The sequence below is a fragment of the Heptranchias perlo genome, chromosome 4 (genome assembly GCF_035084215.1).
Source record: "Heptranchias perlo isolate sHepPer1 chromosome 4, sHepPer1.hap1, whole genome shotgun sequence".
NCBI classification, from domain to species: domain Eukaryota; kingdom Metazoa; phylum Chordata; class Chondrichthyes; order Hexanchiformes; family Hexanchidae; genus Heptranchias; species Heptranchias perlo.
The window spans coordinates 74,750,894-74,773,455 of record NC_090328.1 but is presented as its reverse complement, the minus strand read 5'-3'; the positions used below and the strand labels follow the sequence as shown (position 1 = coordinate 74,773,455).

At 39.8% G+C, this 22,562-nt stretch overlaps 1 protein-coding gene across 2 annotated transcripts in view; it reads left to right on the top strand.

The window, feature by feature from the left end:
* The window catches only part of LOC137321022 (ubiquilin-1-like), a 42,529-nt gene extending 31,371 nt beyond the window's left edge, over positions 1-11,158 (top strand). Inside the window, exons 6-11 of one of the 2 annotated variants that reach the window (XM_067983137.1) lie at positions 1,092-1,281; positions 2,110-2,255; positions 4,341-4,424; positions 5,287-5,402; positions 6,385-6,532; positions 10,076-11,158. In XM_067983137.1, the coding sequence (XP_067839238.1) occupies positions 1,092-1,281; positions 2,110-2,255; positions 4,341-4,424; positions 5,287-5,402; positions 6,385-6,532; positions 10,076-10,234 (843 nt within the window). In that variant the 3' untranslated portion in view covers positions 10,235-11,158. Of the gene's footprint in view, positions 1-1,091; positions 1,282-2,106; positions 2,256-4,340; positions 4,425-5,286; positions 5,403-6,384; positions 6,533-10,075 lie in introns of both variants that reach the window. The other variant, XM_067983136.1, reaches the window with a different exon arrangement.
* The last annotated feature ends 11,404 nt before the right edge of the window (positions 11,159-22,562 follow it).

Sequence of the window (22,562 nt, the reverse complement as noted above, 5' to 3'; positions counted from 1 at the left end):
AAAAAGTCCCACAGTATGGATGCTCTTCTAAGGTTGGGGCTGAGGCATATTGTTGGGGTAGTGCAGAGAAAGCTTTATTATGCATCTAGCTGCAATACACTTGACTTAGGAGCTTCTGATGCTGACACTGGGTGCTTGAAATACAAAATGTTCCATTCCCTAATACTATCATCTCTCGCCTCGATGAGCTTGAGCACAAAAAAAATGAAATGTTTAAAAACTAATTGTACATATGAAGTAGTTAACTATTGAATTAGTGGTGACCAGAATACAGCCCAATCAAATGAAGGGTAACAAATTGTCCTGGCTAACAATGACGAAGGATTTTTTTTAATGGCAATGATCCACTTATTACTACAATGCATGAGTAACATATTTTACTTATCAAATATATCCTTATGCTCTAGCCTCATAAACCAACGAGAAGCCAATGTAAAAAGAATGTGCATAAATCCGTCTTGCAAACATGATGCCAAATTATCACAAGTTTTAAGTTCCTAGTTTTTTCAGAATTTATCCCAAGTTTTAAGATTAAATCAAAGAATAAACAGGATCTTGCAGATAGTATTTCACCAAAACAAGGATTTACTAGACTTTGATTTTTAAAAAGACTGTAATCAGCAAATTTGCATTTTATCACATGGAACTTGAAAAGCACTTTTTAAAAAAAATTTAAATTTCACCACTCAATGTTCTTGAGTTCGGATGATATAAATCTCAAAGCATCTTTGAGTATTGCAGTATTTTAAAGGGTAGATCAGAGTGGAAGGTAAATTAGCTTCCAAAAGTGAAGATGTGGCAGCTATTGCTGCCAAACTGAGTGAAAATTGACTCTGGCTCTTTTTAAAATTTCAGATCTTGGATGGGATGATACAGGAGTGTTAGTCAAATTGAAATGAAAATTAATTCTTTAATCTGGGTTTTTGACATCAGAAAATTGGCACATTACGGCCTATACGTTTTTAGAGTCCCAGATTGTTAGAGATGGGATATACACCAATTGTTTCTGTTTGTGGAGACTGTGATGATTATCACTATCACTTAGTGAAGAAAAGAATATGTTTAGTACTGGTGTTTCATCTTCTCTGCAGTTTGGAGGCAATCCCTTTGCAACTTTGGTGAGTAGTCCTGATGCAGGCAATCAGCCATCACGCACGGAGAATAGAGACCCCTTGCCCAACCCCTGGACTCCACCATCGAGTTCCCAGACACCTACCAGTACAACCACCAGTGGAACTACCGGTCAGTCCACATTGCCAGGTCTGGGAGCTGGATTGGGAGGTAAGGTTCCTTTGTCAGCAATGGTTTAAGAGCTTAAGAGAACGTAAACATCATTTAATTCAGTAGCTCTGTATATCTCCGGCAGTTAAAACTAGAAAATGCAGTATTTGCTGAAAGTTCATTAGTGGATTTATCTTATGGAATACTAATTAGTATACTGAGGATGAGTGCAGAACAGTAGTAGAACTGCGTTAAGATTTTGGTTAGGTGTATGGCACTTGAAATTGTTTGTACAGCACCTTTTATAGTCTGTAACATTTTGGTGCTTCTCAAGAAAAGTTTCTGATGGCACACAATACACTACAAAAAAGTTTTTTATATCATGAACAAAATGTTTCTAAAGCAACTTTGATGCATTGCCCATTGAGAGTTCTATTGTGCTGTGCCACAGTGTGATGCAATGTGGGATTACATCTATTATTCCCCATGCATTTCCTGATTGCATGGAGAAGTGGTAGGTGGAAGCCTGGTATGTCTCAATGGGGAGATACAGTCTGAATGCCAGGCACTCCCAGCCACCTTCATGCATCCCCTGGCAAGGGGACTGTTTCTCTTTTTTCGTTTTCCTATTTCCCCTTTTTTTTTTCTCTCTCTCTCATTTTACTCTTTCTATTTCTATTTTTTTTCTTTTCCTCTTTACCTTTCCCATACTCCCTCCGCCTCAGTACTAATCCTGAGTGTAGGAGCTCACCGCCAAGGGGAAATAAGGTATGCCACTGCTCTGTGGTGCCACATCTTGGAGTTGTTATTGCAATTTACTAGAGCACCCATCTCCAATCTGCATTTGTGAAATCCTAATCTTATTAAATGGTCTCTTTCCCACAGCAGGATCTGGTATGTTCAACACACCGGGTATGCAGAGCCTATTGCAGCAGATCACAGAAAACCCACAGCTAATGCAGAACATGCTCTCAGCACCTTACATGAGGAGTATAATGCAAGCTCTGAGTCAGAACCCTGACCTTGCAGCGCAGGTACAAACCCAGATATTTCATTCTATTTTCTATAACTTAACTGTACCAAACAGTAATACTTATATTTATGTAGTGCCTCATCATGTTGATACATCTCAGTGTTTCACACAATGAATCACTTTGAAAGTGCAGCGATTGTCAAGTAAATATGACAACCATTCTGCACCAGCAATATCCCATAAACAGCAATGAGATGAATGACAAATTAATATTTTTTGGTGATATTGGTTGAGGGAGGAGTGTTGGCCACGATACTAGGAGAGCTCCCTGCTCTACTAGTAACACAATAGGCTTTTTAACACCCACCTAAACCAATTGAACAGGCAGATAGGACTTCAGTTTAATGTCTGATCCAAGCAACAGTGCAGAACTTGCTCAGTACTGCATTGTAGTGTCAGCTTAAATTATGTGAAGTTCCGTTGTGGGACTTCAACCCACAACTTTCTGACCCAGAGGTAAGACTCCTACTAACTGATACTTCAAGCTACACTGCATTTGAGTTTGAGGTAAACAGCATACTATTTTAATACTGGTAACTAATTGGTCAATTATTAAAACCTCATGTTCAAAAGTTCAGAATCATGAATATGAGCTTTGAATTGTGTTGCTGAATTGTGGTAAGTATACCTGATGTTCATTATTTCAGCTGTTGTGGTTTTAACATGTTCAGCTTTTGATTGTCTTTACTTTTGCAGTTTTTGCAGCATTATCAACACTCTTATCAAATTGTATTTTTATCCCCTAATTTTCTCCCTTCACCTTTTTTGTTTCCATATTGTTTCAATTACCCAAATGCCCATTGTTCATGCGTCAGTCCAGCCAGTGTCAGCAGACTATTTGATTGTGGAGGCCATCACAGCTGACCTGATCCTGCATTGTCTACATATGCAAATGTTCCTGCAGGAGTCACTGGATAGCTGCCAAGAACAGAAACCCCTTTTGTAATCTCCTCCTTCTCCCCCGCCTCAGTAGGAGGTCAGAATGTAGCACCCCATCAGTGCCTCCAAGCCCACTTTGTGTGGTAAATGCTATTTGTATACATTTAACTTGGCATTAAGCTAGGAACCTTTAGGCCTTTGCAGTCTATTACTGAAGGTGTAGGTACCACAGTTGCAGATTAGGTGCCTAGGTGGCCAGTCATATTTGAAGAAATTGGGATGCTTCCAGCCATACAACCCAAATCTATACCAAACTCTTTGATGGGTCAAATAACACTCACCAAAGAACAAAGCAAACTCAATAATCTGTGAAAACTATTCCACATCTCGTCTCAAGAGGGAGTTTGCTTGCAGAAGACATATGGGCAGCCAAATCATATGGCAAAATAACGCATTCAAGTGTTAGCTGTAGAGAAAGGTGTCCAGTTTGGAGCTGCTCTAGCCATGGACCCTAAGTGAATAGGTGATTCCTTCTTCTTCCCCAACTGTATGTAATTCCTTGATTAAAACAAACTGAAGTTGGACCAGGTGGAGACACTTAGTTAAGACCCTCCTTTAAAACTCTTCACTTTGACCAAGCTTTTGGTAATGCCTCCTAATATCTTCTCCTTTGGCTCGGCGTCCATTATTTTATGATTATGCCTCTGAAGCACTGGAAAATTTTTCTGTGTTAAAGGTGCTATAGAAATGCAAGTTGTTGTTTAGATAGAGCATAGCAATATATGTGTGATACTAGTTGGGGGGAGCAGGTGCTTCGTGACATTATCCCATTATGTTGTTCAACATCACAGTGGGATATGAAGAGTAACTTCATTTGAAAACAGAAATACCACATCCAAAACTGAATAATCTATCTACATTTTTTTCTGCAGTTTTGTAAGGAAATATATATTAAAATCATAGAACTGCAAATTTATTGAAAATATTTTATCACAAATGCAACCAAAGTTGGTGAAATGGTTCCTTCCAGGTTCATGTTGAGGTTTGGATTTCCCCACAGTCTGTTTATTGGTACTTCTGTCAGGTGAAAACATTTTGGTCAAATGAGATTTGTGCTAACAAGGTTCCATTGTAACAGGAATACCAGAAACAAAATACCATCTCTTCACTCAAACAAATGAACTAAGACAGATCTTGTATGTTGCAGATCATGCTGAACAATCCACTGTTTGCAGGAAACCCTCAGCTGCAAGACCAAATGAGGCAACAGATCCCTAACTTTCTGCAGCAGGTAAGTGCGATTGTGTCTCCACCCACTTCCTTATATGGAGAATTGCTTGCTATATTCACATTGAACTTTGCAAGTGATTGTTGAGAGCAGTTGGAAGGCGCCAAACTGTTTCTATTAGTGAATAAATGGCTGTGTTGATTTAAAAGATGTGTGAATGCTCCAAAATAAAATGATCTATTATGGCACCTCCACATCCAAGATCTGGAGGTATTCCACAACAGTATGATTTGATCTTTGCTAGTGTATAGGGATTGAATCCATTTGCTATTGATGATAAAGTCTGCATTTTTGGATTGTTTATAATATGCTTTTCATGTTTCACAACATGCAAGTATTATCTAAAGACACTCAACCCACTGTAGTTTCAGACACGGCCAAAACTATGCTCACCACATCTGCATCTTGCTTTGTCCTGTACTTCTCAAAACATTGTGGCATCTCATTGAATCCAAGTTCTGTCCAATTCCACCTCCAGTCGTCTGACCTGATCTACTGTTTCTCAGTGAAACCCAATTTTTACCCCATTCTGGCGCATCCTCCATTCAATTTTCCTCTTGCACTTTCACTGCCTTGGTGCAGTATGGAAGAGGTCTATAGTGACTTACACTTTCTTTATCCTTCTCTAGTGAGGAAGCAGTTGACTCAAGCTCTTGATAGAATGCTACAGATCCTGAGCTGCTTGCATGGAGGAGTGCAGCTGCTAATTCCACAGTGTATTCTAGTACCAGTGCTGACTCACTATTTCAGTGTCCTCTTGCTGTGCTGCAAAGAGTACTGCAGTCTCAAAGTACATGATGTAGCAAATGGATGCAACCCCAAGTTTTCAACATTAAACAAAAGTACCATGCTCTTGTCATTCCAGATGCAGAACCCCGAAACGTTGTCAGCTATGTCAAACCCAAGAGCCATGCAGGCTTTGTTACAGATTCAACAGGGCCTGCAGACATTAGCTACTGAAGCCCCAGGACTTTTGCCAGGGTAAGTTTTATTCTGAAACAGTAGTTATGCGCTGCTCCACGAATAAACAAAATTGTCGTGATGGCCTAACCATACTTTCACTGCTTTCTATCAGTAACAAATGGAAAGCCAGTTATCTTTAATGCATCCAGCAAGAGCACTGATTACTGGGGGTTAATAAGGATTGAATTTAAGTATTGTATGAAGAACAGGCATCCAGGTCTGGCATGTAACAAATACCTCCGTTTCCACAGAATTTACCCCACCACAGCTGCAGAATTGGACCAGTCCAGTGTACCCTTACTTGTTTTGCACTTATTTTTTTTAAATGTTTTTAAAGTTGTACTTTTTTATAAGACCGAAAATGGCCCCTGCAGTTCTGAGCACTGTTTCTCTTCTGGTTAGAGAATAGTTGACTTGCATCACTTGATAAATCGCATCACTTGGTATGAGTTTTGACAGAGCAAAAATACACCAAAAAGGTCTACTCCCTCGATAAAGTGCCCTGCAGCTTCAGCCACAGCTGTGCTGTTTCGGAGGACTTTAATATGAGCTGTGAATAACCTGCTGTTAATGTGTCTGCAAAATCAACTTTCTGCTGATGCTTTTGCAAGACAATCCTCGCTACTATTTTTGCAAGAGCACTTGGCTATGCTGCTTTTGCTCTGCTGTTAAAGGTTAGTTTTTTATTCAGTGATTTAATATGATTTAATTGCTGCTATTACACTTTCCTTCATCTATAACTGCTGCTGTTACAATTTCATCAATATATAAAATGTTTAGAACACTTAGTGACATGTTGCAGAGTCTACATTCTTGTGCTAAAGAATTTGATTGTGCTTGGTGCAAAAATTAGCCTAAAGATGGCACAAAATTCTAGGCACGCAGCTTATGATACTGCTTTTGGAAATCTTCTGCATTGTACTGCCATTCAAAGTTCTCACTTGTTCCCTGTTGTTGGCAGTTTTGATCAAAATTTTCTGTTTCATCTTCCTCTTTAAAGATATGGCAGTGGTATTGGAGGAATCGGCACTGTTGCCCCCAACACAAATGAGAATACTGGTGGAGCAGGTGGAACAGTGGGAACGGATGGTGAACAGCAGCATTTTGTGCAGCAGATGTTGCAGGAATTAGCTGGAGCGAATTCACAGGTAGTAGGAAATGAGGTGAAAATACAGTGTCAGTAATTCTGATGTAACGTGATATGCACCAGATTCTAGTCTCCTGAGGGAGGGTACTTGTGGCTGTGGCGTTGAAATGAAATCCAGCTGTTCATAAAACAGTCACATCATTTTTATACTTACCCTGAGATGTTGGAAGTTCACTCTGGATTTTGAGGTTGAAATCCTAAAACATAGTTGGGAAATGCCTAGCCATTATTTGGGGCTTCCCCACAGCAGCTCAATTGAGATCAGCATAGGCAATTTTGGGGACAAAACAGTGTACCCCATCATACTGTGTAGCACACTTGTGCTCCATGAGGTTAAAGAATATGCACCATTTTAAGGTACCACTAAAGCACATTAATTGAAATTGCATAGTTGAAACTATATACATTGCAACAGTAAAAATAAATCTTACTCCCTCTTTAAATTTTGTAGATTTATTTTACTATTGTAATGATTACAATCTAATGCATATGGTCATGGCCACATAGCCAGGGAGATCCTAGGTTTAAGTTAGCTGATCTTAGCAGTAGTGGGAAGACCACTATTGGTAAATATATCTTTGGTGTAAAGAGGGAAAAGTCAGCCAGACCTCATCACTTTTTTATAAAAAGAAGACTTGCATATAGAGCCTTTCATGACCTCAGGGTATCTCAAAGCATTTTACAGCCAATTAAGTACTTTTGAAGTGTAGTCACTGTTGATATGTAGGAAATGCAGCAATAAATTTGAGCACATCAAGGCCCCACAAACCTTGCATATTTCAGTGGGAGAGTATTTGGGAAACAGTGATCACAATCATTTAGGTTTAGTGTAGCAATGGAAAAAGACAAGGAACAATCAAACATGAAAATATTCAACTGGAGGAGGGCTAATTTCAGAAAGTTGAAAAGGAACCTGGCCCAGATGGATTGTAATCAGATTGGCAGGTAAAACAGAAAATGAGCAATGGGAGGCCTTCTAAGAGAAGATAGTTCGGGTACAGACTAGACACATCCTAGGAAAGGAAGGACATCCAAAGCTAGAGCTCCCTGGATGACTAAAGGTATAGAGATTAAAAGGAAACAGAAAAAGGAGGCTAATGATAAATATCAGGTTCATAATGCAGTACAGAACCAAGCTGAATACAGAGTGCGCAGAGTTGAACTGAAAAAGGAAATAAGGGTAAAGAGAGTGTATGAGAATAGATTAGCGGGGAACATAAAGGGAACACAAGTCTTTTATAAACTTATAAATAGTAAAAGGATAGTCAAAGGAAGGGTGGGACATATTAGGAATCAAAAAGGAGATCTTCTTGTGGAGGCAGAGGGCATGCCTGAGGTACTAAATGAGTACTTTACATCTGTCTTCACAAAATAAGAGAATGCTGCCAATGTCACAGTAAAGGAGGAGGTAGTAGAGAAATTGGAGAGGATAAAAATAGATAGAGGGGTTATTTAAAAGATTAGCAGTACTCAAAGTAGATAAGTCACCCGGTCCTGATGGGATGCATCCTAGGTTGCTGGGGGAAGTAAGGAAGGAAATAGCAGAGACTCTGGTCTGAATCTTCCTTAGGTATGGGGGCGGTGCCAGAGGACTGGAGGATTGCAAATGTTACACCCCTGTTCAAAAAAGGGGAAAGGGATAATCCAGGTAACTACAGGACAGTCAGCCTAACGTCGGTGATGGGGAAACTTTTAGAGACAGTAATCCAGGACAAAATTAATCATCGCTTGGAAAAACATGGGTTGATCAATGACAGCGAACACAGATTTATTAAAGGCAAATCGTGTTTGACTAACTTGATTGAGTTCTTTGATGAAGTAACAGAGAGGGTTGATGAGGGTAGTGTGGTTGATGTTGTGTATCTGGACTTTCAAAAGGTGTTTGATAAAGTACCACACAATAGACTTATCAAAATTGAAGCCCGTGGGATTAAAGGGACACTGGCAGTTTGGATACGAAATTGGCTAAGGGTCAGAAAGCAGAGAGTAGTGGTGAACGTTTGTTTTTCAGACTGGAGGGAAGTATATAGTGGTGTCCTGCAGGGGTCAGTATTAGGACCACTGCTCTTTTTGATATGTATCAATGACTTGGATTTGGGTATACAGGATATAATTTCAAAGTTTGCAAATGACACAAAACTCTGAAAAGTAGTAATCAGTGAGGAGGATAGTAGCAGACTTCAGGAGGACATAGTCAGACTGGTGAAATGGGTAGACACATGGCAGATGAAATTTAACGTAGAGAATGTGAAGTGTTGCATTTTGGAAGGAAGAATGAGGGGAAACAATATAAACTAAATGGTACAATTTTAAAGGGTGTGCAGGAACAGAGACCTAGGGGTTTACATGCAGAAATCTTTGAAGGTGGCGGGACAAGTTGATAAGGCTGTTTAAAAAAGCATACGGGATCCTTGGCTTTATAAATAGAGGTATAGAGTACAAAAGCAAGGAAGTTATCCTAAACCTTTATAAATCACTGGTTAGGCCTCAGCTGAAATATTGTGTTCAATTCTAGGAAGGATGTGAAGGCCTTAGAGAGGGTGCAGAGGAGATTTACTATAATGGTACCAGGGATGAGGGACTTCAGTTACATGTGGAGATTAGATACGGTCGGATTGTTTTCCTTGGAGCAGAGAAGTTTAAGAGGAGATTTGATAGAGGTGTTCAAAATCATGAAGGTTTTTGACAGAATAAATAAGAAGAAACTGTTTCCACTGTCAGAAAGTTTGGTAACCAGAGGACACAGATTTAAAGTAATTGGCAAAAGAGCCAGAGGTGAAATGAGGAGACCTTTTTTTTAATGCAGCAATTACTCTGATCTGGAATGCACTGCCTGAAAGGGTGGTGGAAGCAGATTCAATAGTAACTTTCAAAAGGGAATTGGTAAACGCTTTAAGGGGAATAAATTGCAGGGCTATGGGGAAAGAGCAGGGAAATAGGACTAGTTGGATAGCGCTTACAAAGAGCCGACACAGGCACGATGGGCTGAATGGCCTCCTTCTGTGCTGTATGATTCTATGAAACAGCAAAGAGATAATGATCAGATAATCTGTGCTGGTGATTTTGGTTGAGGGATAAATAGTGGCCAGAACACCAGGGAGAACTCCCCTGCTCTTCTTCAAAATAGTGCCATGGGATCTTTTACGTCCACCTGAAAGACGGCACCTCCGACAGTGTAGCACTCCCTCAGTACTGCACTAGAATGTCGGCCTTTTGTGCTGAAGTTTCTGGAGTGGGGCTTGAACTCTCAACCTTCTGACACAGAGGCACGGCTAACTACTTGCTGCAATGTGTGTGTGTGTATATATATATATATATATATATATCTCTCTATCGATCGATCTATATTTATTGGTTGGCTAAGGACCAGCTTGACCGTGATTGCGATATACTCCACCGTGAAATAGTCTGTCAATACTCATAGTGAGGTTTACATATGAAGAATGGCCACTTGAAGATCTGTGAAATACTCTTCTATTTATTAATGATAGAGAACACCTGGTGACTTTTTCTTTTGTTGCCTTTACATGTCGTTGCTGAGCAGACTTTGACTCCGAATCCTGAAGTACAGTTTCAGCAGCAACTTGATCAGCTCAGTGCAATGGGATTTCTGAACCGTGAAGCCAACCTTCAAGCCCTAATAGCAACAGGTGGAGATGTCAACGCAGCCATTGAAAGGCTACTGGGTTCTCAACCATCTTAGCAACCTTTCTGCAGCTTGCAAAGAAATTGTAATTTATTTTTGATATAACAGCGGTTAAATCTTACAAAAAAAAATGCTCTTTTCAGCTTGACTTTTGAGATTGGATCTTGTAGTTGGAGACTGAGATAATTGATGCATTATAATATTGAGTGCACTGAGGCGTTTGTACAGTGCATGAGCCTTGGGATTTGATGCTTTTTTGAGTCAGGCCAAGATGTTGCATGCATAAAAATTTTCTTTCTCTGTTGCGTTGTAATTTTTAAAAACCTAATTGAGCATTTCAAGTCATGTGAATAGTTTTTTTTTGGTCTGACCTGAAAATCTGTTTAAATCTCAAGTCTTGCTGTTTAACCAGTAGCCTCTTGATAGCAATTTGTATAGAACAAAGACTTACAAGAGATGCAGAAGAAACTGATCAAAGCTGCAGTGTCTGACAGCCCATTGCATATTGTGAATGAAGCATGCATTATGGCAAATAGCATCCAAAAGACTAAATGCAGAATACCACTGAATCTAATATTTATTACTTTGCTTTATATGCAAAATGAAATGCATAGAAATGTACTGCATTACATATTATTTCACCGAAAATTATTCGGTACCTTACTAGTCTTGTTGAATGCAATTGCAGTGGTTTTGAGCTTCCTAATTCTGGATGACTTCAAATCTTTGTGCAGCTTTAACAAGCACATTATTCTAAACATGTGCTTTCAACTACAGCAGATTGGCTTTGGCCAGTAGAATCCTAGCACACTGTATGTGCATTATAATTTGGGATGTCATTTTTTTTCTTTTTAAAGTGTCACTTGTGATATTAATCTAATTATTTCTCTGAACTGCCTTGTATAAAATATTTAACCCGTCAGTTTTTATCAGTAGTAATTACTTGTGTGCACAGATCATTAAAACTGAATTAAAAATAAATTGTGTTGTGCTTTTTCTTTTTCTTTTTTTAAAAATAAAGCAATGTATTGAATCACCTAACTGTTCCTATAAAAGATTTATGGTCAAGTAATCCTATAGCTATCACACATTTCTGGGAAGTGGCTATTGAAAATTGTCGTCTTCAATAAGATAGAAATAAACACATAAAGAAAAATGTTGATGATCTAGAGATTGGGTAGATTGCTTCAATTTAGAGCTGGCACTGGCACAAGTATAATGGAACGAATAACCTCCTTCTGTGCTGAAACTTTTATATTTTTTATATGTCTATCTATATGAGCATATCTTCTGTGACATTGCCTACAGTTAGTTTGCATTCTGGAGCACAGTTGTAATATTTGGCTGCTAACCTGACTTTTCCCTTCAAGGCCTTAATAGATAAATCAAGCTAATTGTAGCTACTTGCAAACTGCAGAGGTCAGTCAGGGAGCATTTGTACCTTGTGCATTTTAAGCTCCAGATAATCACTGACTTTTTAAAAAAAAATTGTTTTAGATCTGTAACAAAGCGTGACTTTTGGCATGTCATATCTGAAATGTGATAGATGCACCAGATGCAAGATTTTTATATATTTATTTATTGGCATATCTCCTATGGGCTGGATCAGAGATTGTGGAGTTCCAAGGGGTTCTGGGATGTGAAAGTGGGAGAGTGTATCTCCACTATTGGGAGATCTTTTAAAAACTTCTTTCCAAGAGACAGTGAAGTAAATACTTTTTTAAAATTTGATTCATAGAAAATAAATAGTATTTTTCTTATTGCAGATAACATTTATTCCCTCACACACCCACATTTCTGTAAATAAATAATTCTCTGTATATAAGCTGTTTACTATCCATCTGTTAAGAGTGTGGGGTTTTATGGTGATTGCTAAATAAAACAATAATTTGCACCTTTGCTCTAATATCTCTGCCACAATATTTAGTGCTATCAAACTAAAATCTTTAGACACAGCCCTTCATTTCAGAACTGCCCTCCAAACTTGCACAATGGTGTTTTCCTTCCAGTAAACATTGCTACTGTCTACACTCAACAATAATTGTTCATATAAACATAAATTCAGCTACTGTAACCATTTAGAATACATTACAAAATATAAAGATCTGCTCTTGAGTCCTTCTAGATTCACTGGTTTACTCCTCAGCTATATCTATCTACAGCTGTACTTGCTAATTTGTAGTTGTGGGACATCTGTTATTTTACATATTTTTGTTTTCAAAATTATCTGAGGAGTTCATGTTTTGTCTTGTCGTCTTTATATTAAGAAAAACCCCTCATAATTACCTATTAATAGACAGATTGGCATGCAGATCCGTTCTTACAAACTGGAATCCTGACACACATCGTGAATGACAATTCTTGCTTTCAATCATATAATTTCTGAAACTTAGAATCATAGGTTACAGCATGGAAGGAAGCCATTCGGCCCATCGAGTCCTTGCTGGCTCTATGCAAGAGCAATCCAGCAAGTCCTACTCCCTTGCCCTTTCCCTGTAGCCCTGCAATTTTTTTCCTTTCAAGTTCTTACCCAGTTCCCTTTTGAAGGCCGTGATTGAATCTGCCTCCACCACCCCCTCTGGCAGTGCATTCCCGATCCTAACCACTCGCTGTGTTTAAAAAAAAAAAAGTTTTTCCTCATGTCACCTTTGGTTCTTTTGCCAATCGCCTTAAATCTATGCCGTCTGGTTCTTGACCCTTCTGCCAATGAGAACAGTTTCTCTCTATCTACTCCGTCTAGACCTTTCATGATTTTGAATACCTCTATCAAATTTCCTTGCAACCTTCTCTGTTCCAAGGAGAACAACCCCAGCTTCTCCAGTCTATCCATGTAATTTAAGTCTCATCTCTGGAATCATTCTAGTAAATATCTTCTGCACCCTCTCTAAGGCCTTCACATCTTTCCTAAAGTGCAGTGGCCAGAATTGGACACAATACTCCAGTAGTGGCTGAACCAGTGTTTTATAAAGGTTCATCGTGACTTCCTTGCTTTTGAACTCAGCCTCTATTTATAAAGCCCAGGATCCCGTATGCTTTTTTAACCGCTTTCTCAACCTGCCCTACTACCTTCAATGATTTGTGCACATATACCCCCAGATCTCTCTGTTCCTGTACCCCTTTTAAAATTGTGCCCTTTAATTTATATTGCCTCTCATTCTTCCTACTGAAATGTATCACTTCGCATTTTTCTGTGTTAAATTTCGTCTGCCACATGTCCACCCATGCCACCAGCCTGACTATATCCTCTTGAAGTCTATCACTATCCTCCTCACTGTTCACTACACTTCCAAGTTTTGTGTCACCTGCAAATTTGGAAATTGTGCCCTGTACAGCCAAGTCCAAGTCATTAACATATATATCAAGAAAAGCAGTGGTCCTAGTACCGACCCCTGGGGAACACAACTGTACACCTACCTTCAGTCTGAAAAACAGCTGTTCACCACCATGTTTCCTGTCACTTAGCCAATTCTGTATTCATGCTGCTATTTCCCCTTTTATTCCATGGGCTTCAATCTTAATGGCAAGCCTATTATGTGGCATTTAATCAAACACCTTTTGAAAGTCCATATACACCACATCAACCACGTTGTCCTCATTGACCCTCTCTGTTACCTCATCAAAAAGAGTTAGTTAAACACGATTTGCCTTTAACAAATCCATGCTGGCTATCCCTAATCAATCCACACTTATTCAAGTGACTGCTAATTCTGACCTGGACTATCGTTTCCAAAAGTTTCCACACCACAGAGTTTAAACTGACTGGCTTGTATTTGCTGGGTTTATCCTTGCACCTTTTTTTTGAACATAAAAACATTTGTAATTCTCCAGTCCTCTGACACCACCCCTCTATCTGAGGATGTTTGGAAGATTATGTCCAGTACCTGTGCAATTTCCACCCTTCCCTTAGCAACTTAGGATGCATCCCATCTGGACTTACCTACTTTAAGTACAGCTAGCCTTTCTAGTATCACTTTATCAATTTTTAGCCCATCCAGTATCTCAACTCCATCTTCCATTTCTGAGACTCTGGTGGCAGCATCTTCTTCCTTGGTAAAGACAGATGCAAAGTATTCAATTAGTCCTCTGCCTCCATGAGTGGATCTCTTTTTTGGTCCCTAATCGGCCCCGCCCCTCCTCTTACTATCCGTTTACTGTTTATATGCCTATAGAAGACTTTTGGATTCCGTTTTATGTTGGCCACCAGTCTATTCTCATACTCTCTCTTTACCCCACTTCCCCTCTGAACTTTTTATATTCAGCCTGGTTCTCACTTGTGTTATCAACCTGACATCTGTCATACGCCCCCTTTCTCTGCTTCATCTTACTCTCTATCTCTTTTGTCATCCAGGGAGCTCTGGCTTTAATTGCCCTACCTTTACCCCTCGTGGGAATGTACGACTATACCTGAACCATCTCCTCTTTAAAGGCTGCCCGTTGTTCAATTACAATTTTGCCTGCCAATCTTTGATTGTAATTTACCCAGGCCAGAACTGTTCTTATCCCATTGAAATTGGCCCTCCTCCAATTGAGTATTTTTTCTTTAGAGTGGTCCATGTCCTTTTCCAGTTATTCTAAACCTTATGATACTATGATCGCTGTTCCTAAATGTTCCCCCACTGACACTTGCTCCACTTGGCCTGCCTCATTCCCCAGAACCAGATCCAGCAATGCCTCCTTCCTCATTGGGCTGGAAACATACTGGTCAAGAAAGTTCTCCTGAACACACTTCAAAAATCCATCTTCCTCTTTGCCCCTTATATTATTACTATCCCAGTCTATATTAGGATAGTTGAAGTCTGCCGTTATCACTACTCCATGGCTTTTGCACCTCCCTGTACTTTCCCTGCAAATTTGCTCCTCTATATCCTTCCCACTAGTTGGTGGCCTATAGAATACTCCCAGTAGTGTAATGGCACATCTATTGTTTCTTAACTCTAACCAAATAGATTCTGTCCTTGACCCCCTAGGGCATCCTTTCTTTCTTGCACTGCTATATTTTCCTTAATCAATATTGCCATCCCCCTCCTTTCTTTCCTGAACACCTTGTATCCAGGAATATTTAGTACCCTATCCTGCCCTTTTTTGAGCCTGATCTCCGTTATTGCCACACCATATTCGCATATGGCTAATTGTGCCTGCAGCTCTCCTACCTTATTTAACAAGCTTTGTGCGTTTAAACACATGCACTGTAAAACAATCTTAGATTTGAACTCTTTCTTGTCAGCAGAAGTCATTCCTGCCCATTTTTCATTCACAGTTTTCTGAACTTCATGATCAGTTTCTTTTCGTTCATACTTGCTGCAATGTTATTTGGCATAATCCCTGTTAGAGGAAGTGTAATGCCCACAATGCGAGGTACCATAGATGCACCAGTTAGATTGTCCCTCCGTGCGGTTTTTAGGCGATTAGCCAGAGGAGTTACCAGCCACTCGTCTGGTAGCGCCGATGGTAGGCCCGGTCCATTTTAAGTGTCGCTGGGCTGCAGGCGCCTGCCCGGGCCCACTATTCCAAGGAGCTGGGCAAAATGGTGATGGCCACAGCAGAAACTGGGTAGTAAGCTCTTCCCTGCAATTTTTGGCACAATACCACCCATTTTCCATTGGGCAGGAGGCACATATATATTCTTCCAGCCTATTGCAAACCAGGAATAAGTTGAAAGGAACATTAAATGGACAATTATAAACTAAAGTACATTTTCATGTGTGCTGCGATAGATAACTCAAATTGCAAAAACATCCTGGGTAATATATTCTGGCCAGCGTCGTCTCTCACAATCTGTACTGCCATTCTCCCGTCTCAGTATTCTACCTCCCTCTGCATGTTATCAGCTCCCAGCAGTATTTTTAGGCTGGTGGAGGAAGAAGTATTTTTAGCATAAAATATTTACCTGTCCAGTTTTAAGGTAGAACATCATGTAAGCATCACCTATGCTGTAGGAGATGGCTCTAATTTTATCATTCTTGTATGGTAGGAAATACAAGTGTAATTTTGATATGTTGGGGAGAATATTTTTATATTGAAGGTATGGTACTTCTGTATTAGTGAAATCTTAACATTCAAATTTGTGCAAACAGGATGAGGTGCAGTGGTTCAGTGCCCTTTTTTGAATGTAGCAACAGAGAGTATCTTTTCTTCTTGGTGACAATAAAAGGAGCCTGAAGTCTACATAACCTTAATACACCAAAATCTAAACAAATTGGACTGAATTTGTCTCTGTCATCCTGTCTGAAATTCAGCGGGATAGTAGCAGAAAAGGCAGTAAAATGGAGCAGTGTGGCCTACTGCCATCTCCTTGCCCCAACCTCAATTTCCTTCCTCCAGCCACTGGCTGCCACCTCCCTGCCCACTGCATGTAAATACTGGCCAGAGCCTGGCCATCTGGCCCACTTCCCTCCCACCTGTTCCTGTTGCCACCATTCCCCAAGACTGTGGAAGGTGGCCATGATGACAGACTATCAATTGGAACAAAAAATAGCCTGAGATATACTTTCAAAATTTGATTAGGACAAAGTAAATTTGATTAGGACAATATGTTTTCTTCAAATTAGCTGCCAATCATACAATTTTACAGCACACAAGGAAGCCCGCTGCACCTGTGCCAGCTCTCCGAGCTATCCATTGTATCCCTTTCCTCGTACCCTGTTAATTGTTTTCTTTTTCAAATATTTGCCCATTTCCCTTTTAACAGCTGCTGTACGTTTTGCTTACAACATTGCTGCTAGTAGGGCATTCCAGGTCTACAACCTATGTAAAGCAATAATTCTCCTAACCTATCCATTTCTCATTTTTGTGGTGATCTTAAATTTATGCACTCATTGACTAGTGGAAATTATTTTTTTCTCCATTGACTCTATATTTTAAAAAAACTCAGTATGCTTGTAGTTGAATTGAATGCTTTGGTTGCTCCCTTGGATATCTTTCACTAACATGACATCTATTTTGGGGCTATTGTGTATCAAAACAAGCTGGGCCGTATTCATAGAATTATAGAATCACAGAATGATATAGCAGAAGAGGTCATTCAGCCCATCGTGCCTTTAAGTTTTTCTTTCCTAATGTTACCTCTGCTTCCTTTGCCAATCACCTTAAATCTGTGTTCTCTGGTTACCGACCCTTCTGCCACTGGAAATCGTTTCTCTTTATTTTGATTTTGAACACCTCTATCAAATCTCCCCTTAACTTTCTCTGCTCTAAGAACAACAATTCCAGCTTCTCTAGATCTCTCCACATAACTGATGTCCCTCATTCCTGGTACCATTCTAGTAAAGCTACTCTGCACCCTCTCTAAGACCTTGGCATCCTGCTTAAAGTGTGGTGCCCAGAATTGGCCACAATACTCCAGCTAGGGCCTAACCAGTGTTTTATAAAGGTTTAGAATAACTTCCTTGCTTCTGTGAGGAACGCTGCTTTTTAATCCTGTATGTTCTGTGGCAAAGAAAGGGGCTGATTATAAGATACATCATTGACAAAAATGCATATTTTTTCTCCAATGCCCTTTAGGATATCTTGGAGAGATTTTAAGATGGCTTATGCCATTATATAAAAGTATTTAAATTAAAATCACATGTTCTAACTGTGATACCCTATCACTGATAAAGTGAGCATTTGAGCCACTAATCATCATTGATCAAAGTGTACATGGGCCATATTACTCTCTGTACTTGTACATTTAATGTAAGCTTTCATTGAAACAAACTAGGAAAAAATTCATTCAAATTACATTTAGCCCATTTCACTTTGAGGCTAATAGCTCAAAGCAAGTTACCAGAAAAGGGCCTTGCCTGTTACTATCTGAAAGCAAACCAAATTCCGAAAACATTTGAATAAACCTTTAGAAGAATGACTTGAAACTTTCCTACCTAATTAGTAAACAGATTATATGGCCATCATGTACTCTGCTTGCAGCACAGGGACTAGAGTCTTCACGTCAGAGTGGTTCTAGATTACCTTGTATTTTGGTACATGGAAGGAAATATGCTACAGTTTAAAACGTATGATCAGTTGTCACAAGAGCTTTATGACACAAGAGGGCAGAGTTTACAAATACTTTAGACAGTCAGACGTGATTTCTCTATAATGCATTAAAGCGCTAGGAATCCGAACAAGCTTACTTTTTAAATGTACCATATAGAATATGAAAATAAACTAGCAAGAAATATAAAAATGGATTGTAAGAGCTTCTACAAGTATGTAAAAAGGAGGAGAGTAGCAAAAGTAAATGTTGGTCCCCTTGAGGCTGAGACAGGAGAAATTATAATGGGGAATCAGGAAATGGTAGATGCATTAAACAAATATTTTGTATCTGTCTTCACAGTAGAAGACACAAAAAGCATACCAGAAATAGTGGGGAGCCAAGGGGCTAATGAGAGTGAGGAACTTCAAGTAATTTACATTAGTAGAGAAAAAGTACTTCAGAAACTAATGGGACTAAAAGCCAATAATCGAAAGGGAGAAAATAGAATATGAAAGTAAGAAATATAAAAACTGGACAAACTAATGAGGCTAAAAGGCGACAAACCCCTGGACCTGATGGCCTACACCTAGGGTTCTAAAAGAGGTGGCTGCAGAGATAGTGGATGCATTGGTTATGATCTTCCAAAATTCTCTAGATTCTGAAACAATCCCAGTGGATTGGAAGGTAGCAAATGTTGCCCCGCTATTCAAGAAAGGAGGGAGAGAGAACACAGGGAACTACAGGCCAGTTAGCCTGACATCGGTCGTCGGGGAAAATGCTGGAATCCATTATTAAGGAAGTGGTAACAGGGCACTTAGAACATCATGATATGATTAGGCAGAGTCAACATGGTTTTATGAAAGGGAAATCGTGTTTGACAAATTTATTAGAGTTTTTTGAGGATGTAAGTAGCAGGGTAGATAAGGGGAAACCAATGGATGTAGTATATTTGGATTTTCAAAAGGCATTCGATAAGGTGCCACATTAAAGGTTGTTACCCAAGGTAAGGGCTCATGGGGTTGGGGGTAATATATTAGCATGGATAGAGGGTTGGTTAAAGGACAGAAAACAGAGAGTAGGGATAAATGGGTCATTCTCACGTTGGCAGGCTGTAACTAGTGGGGTGCCGCAAGGATCAGTGCTTGGGCCTCAGCTATTTACAATCTACATTAATGACTTGGATGAAGGGACCGAGTATAATGTTTTCTAATGATACAAAGTTAGGTGGGAAAGTAAGCTGTGAGGAGGACACAAAGAATCTGCAAAGGGATATAGACAGGTAGGGGGTGATTTCAAACCCCAAGAACGGGTGGGTTGGGGGTGGGTGGGAGTTGAAAACAGTTGTTTTTTCGGGTTGCAACTGCAACATTTTTGGACTTGGCATTCCCATTGGGAAGCCTGTACTTTTCTGCACCGACGTTAAACCTGGAAATAAAGCCGGGTTGTGGTCGCCGACCCAAAAAACAACTGTTTTCAACTCCCACCCGCTCCCAACCCACCCATTCTTGGGGTTTAAAATCACCCCCATTAAGTGAGTGGGCAAAAAGGTGACAGATGGAATATAATGTGGGGAAATTTCTCTGCCCCAGAGGGCTGTGGATGCTGAGTTGGTGAGTCTATTCAAAGCTGAGATAGATAAATTTTTGGACTCTAGGGGAATCAAGGGATATGGGGATCAGGCAGGAAAGTGGAGTTGAGGTTGAAGATCAGCCATGATCTGACTGAATGGTGGAGCAGGCCTACGCCTGCCCCTATTTCTTATGTTCTTATGTAAAATAGACTCATTTCCTGGCACTTAAAATGCACAATATTCATCTGTCTATCCAATGGAGGCTGTGCATAATGAGTCTGACTGAAGTGTGGGCCAGATTTTCATATTTAGCTCTCTGGCTGCTTTAACCTACATTAAGTAATCTAATTCTGATAGCTCAACTGTGCAGAAATGTCAGCTGAACAAACTTACTGCTTCTAGTTCTGATGAAGGTTCTCTACCGTAACCTACCTTTCCAGACACTGGCCAATCTGTGTATGATCAGCATTTATTTTAATTTTAGATTTTTCTTTTTATCAGGAACTTAAAATGACCATTCTCTGGGCTTTGTTCTTTCTCCATAACTACCATTTTTCAGTGACTGTAAAGTCCCAGTGAAGTTTAAGCTTGTGGTGGAAAAGGTGTATCCAAATAATTCTTCATGGATCAGGGACAGGAGGACGTGATTGCGAGTCAGGCAGGTATGGGGACCCAGGATGCAGTGATGGAGGAGCCTCAGCCTTTGACCTTGTCCAACAGGTACGAGGTACTTGCTAACTGGATGGATGAGAACAAAGAATGCAGGGAGGATGGGCAAACTGCCCACTGCACCGTGGTACAGGAGGCCATTCAAGTGGTGAGGGGGGGGGGGGGGAGAGTAAGTAAAAAGGAATGTGGTAGTGGTAGGGGATAGTATAGTCAGGGGGATAGATACTGTTCTCTGCAGTCACAACCGGGAGACTCGAAGGCTGTGATGCCAGCTCGGTGCCAGAGTTAAGGATATCTCCTCATGTCTGGAATTAAAGGAACATTTATCAAGGTTAATGCAATAATCGTAGGGGATTTTAATCTTCATATGGACTAGGCAAACCTAATTGGCAAAAGTAGTTTAGAGGACGAGTTCATGAAATGCATTCGAGAGTTTCCTAGAATAATACGTTGATAGGGTTAATTAGTAATCCCATAGTAAGGGATCCTCTGGGGAAGAGTGATCATAATACGATAGAATTTCACATTAAGTTCGAGAGTGACGTACTTAAGACTGAAACTACAGTATTAAACTTAAACAAAGCCAATTACGCAGGTGAGAGAGACAAGTTGGCTAAAGTAGATTGGGAAATTAGATTAAGAGATATGATGGTAGATAAGCAATGGTGAACATTTAAAGAAATATTTCACAATTCTCAATGAATATACATTCCATTGAGAAATAAAAACTCCACGGGAAAAGTGATCCATCTGTGGCTAACTAAAGAAGTTAAGGATAGTATTAGATTAAAATAAGAGGCTTATAATGTTGCCAAGATGATTTGTAAGCCTGAGGATGGGGGAGAGTTTTAGAAACCAGCAAAAGATGACCAAAAAATTGATAAAGAGGGAGAAAATAGAGAGTAAATTAGCAAGAAATATAAAAGCAGATTGTACCAGCTTCTATAAGTAAGTGTAAAGGAAGAGAATAGTGAAAGTAAACATGAGTCCCTTAGAGGTTGAGACAGGAGAAATTATAATGGGGAATTAGGAAATGGCAGACGTTAAACAATTTGTATCTGTCTTCATAGTAGAAGTCACAAAAAGCATACCAGAAATAGTGGGGAACCAAGTGTCTAATGAGAGTGAGGAACTTAAAGTAATTAATATTAATAAAGAAAAAGTACTGGAGAAATTAATGGGACTAAAAGCCGACAAATCCCCTGGACCTAATGGCCTAAATCCTATGGTTCTAAAAGAGGTGGCTGAAGATAGTGGACGCATTGGTTGTGATCTTCCAAAATTCTCTAGATTCTAGAACAGTCCCAGTGGATTGGAAGGTAGCCAATGAAACCCTGCTATTCAAGAAAGGAGGGAAAGAGAAAACAGGGAACCACAGGACAGTTAGCCTGACAAAGAAGTTTTATAGTTACATTAGGAAAAAAGGGGGTGGTCAGGAGCAGTGTTGGCCCCTTAAAAACTGAAAGTGGGGATATTGTCATTCTCAATGGGGAAATGGTAGACATGTTGAATAATTACTTTGCGTCAGTATTTACAGTAGAAAAAGAGGATAGCATGCCGGAAATTCCAAGAAAACTAATATTGAATCGGGGATAGGGACTCGATAAAATTAACATAAGTAAAGCAATAGTAATGAAGAAAATAATAGCACTAAAGAGTGACAAATCCCCAGGACCAGATGGTTTCCATCCCAGGGGTTTAAAGGAAGTAGGTGAGCACATTGCAGATGCCCTAACTATAATCTTTCAAAGTTCTCTAGATTCAGGAACTGTCCCTCTGGATTGGAAAATTGCACATGTCACTCTGTTTTTTAAGAAAGGAGAGAGGGAAACCAGGGAATTAGAGACCAGTTAGCCTAACATTTGTTGTGGGGAAATTGCTGGAGTCTATAATTAAGGTTAGGGTGACTGAACACCTCGAGAATTTTCAGTTAATCAGAGAGAGCCAGCATGGATTTGTGAAAGGTAGGTTGTGCTTGACAAACCTGATTGAATTTTTTGAAGAGGTGACTAAAGTAGTGGACAGGGGAATGTCAATGGATATTATTTACATGGACTTCCAGAAGGCATTTGATAAGGTCCCACATAAGAGACTGTTAGCTAAGTTAGAAGCCCATGGAAGCGAGGGAAAAGTATGGACTTGGTTAGGAAATTGGCTGAGCGAAAGGCGACAGAGAGTAGGGATAATGGGTG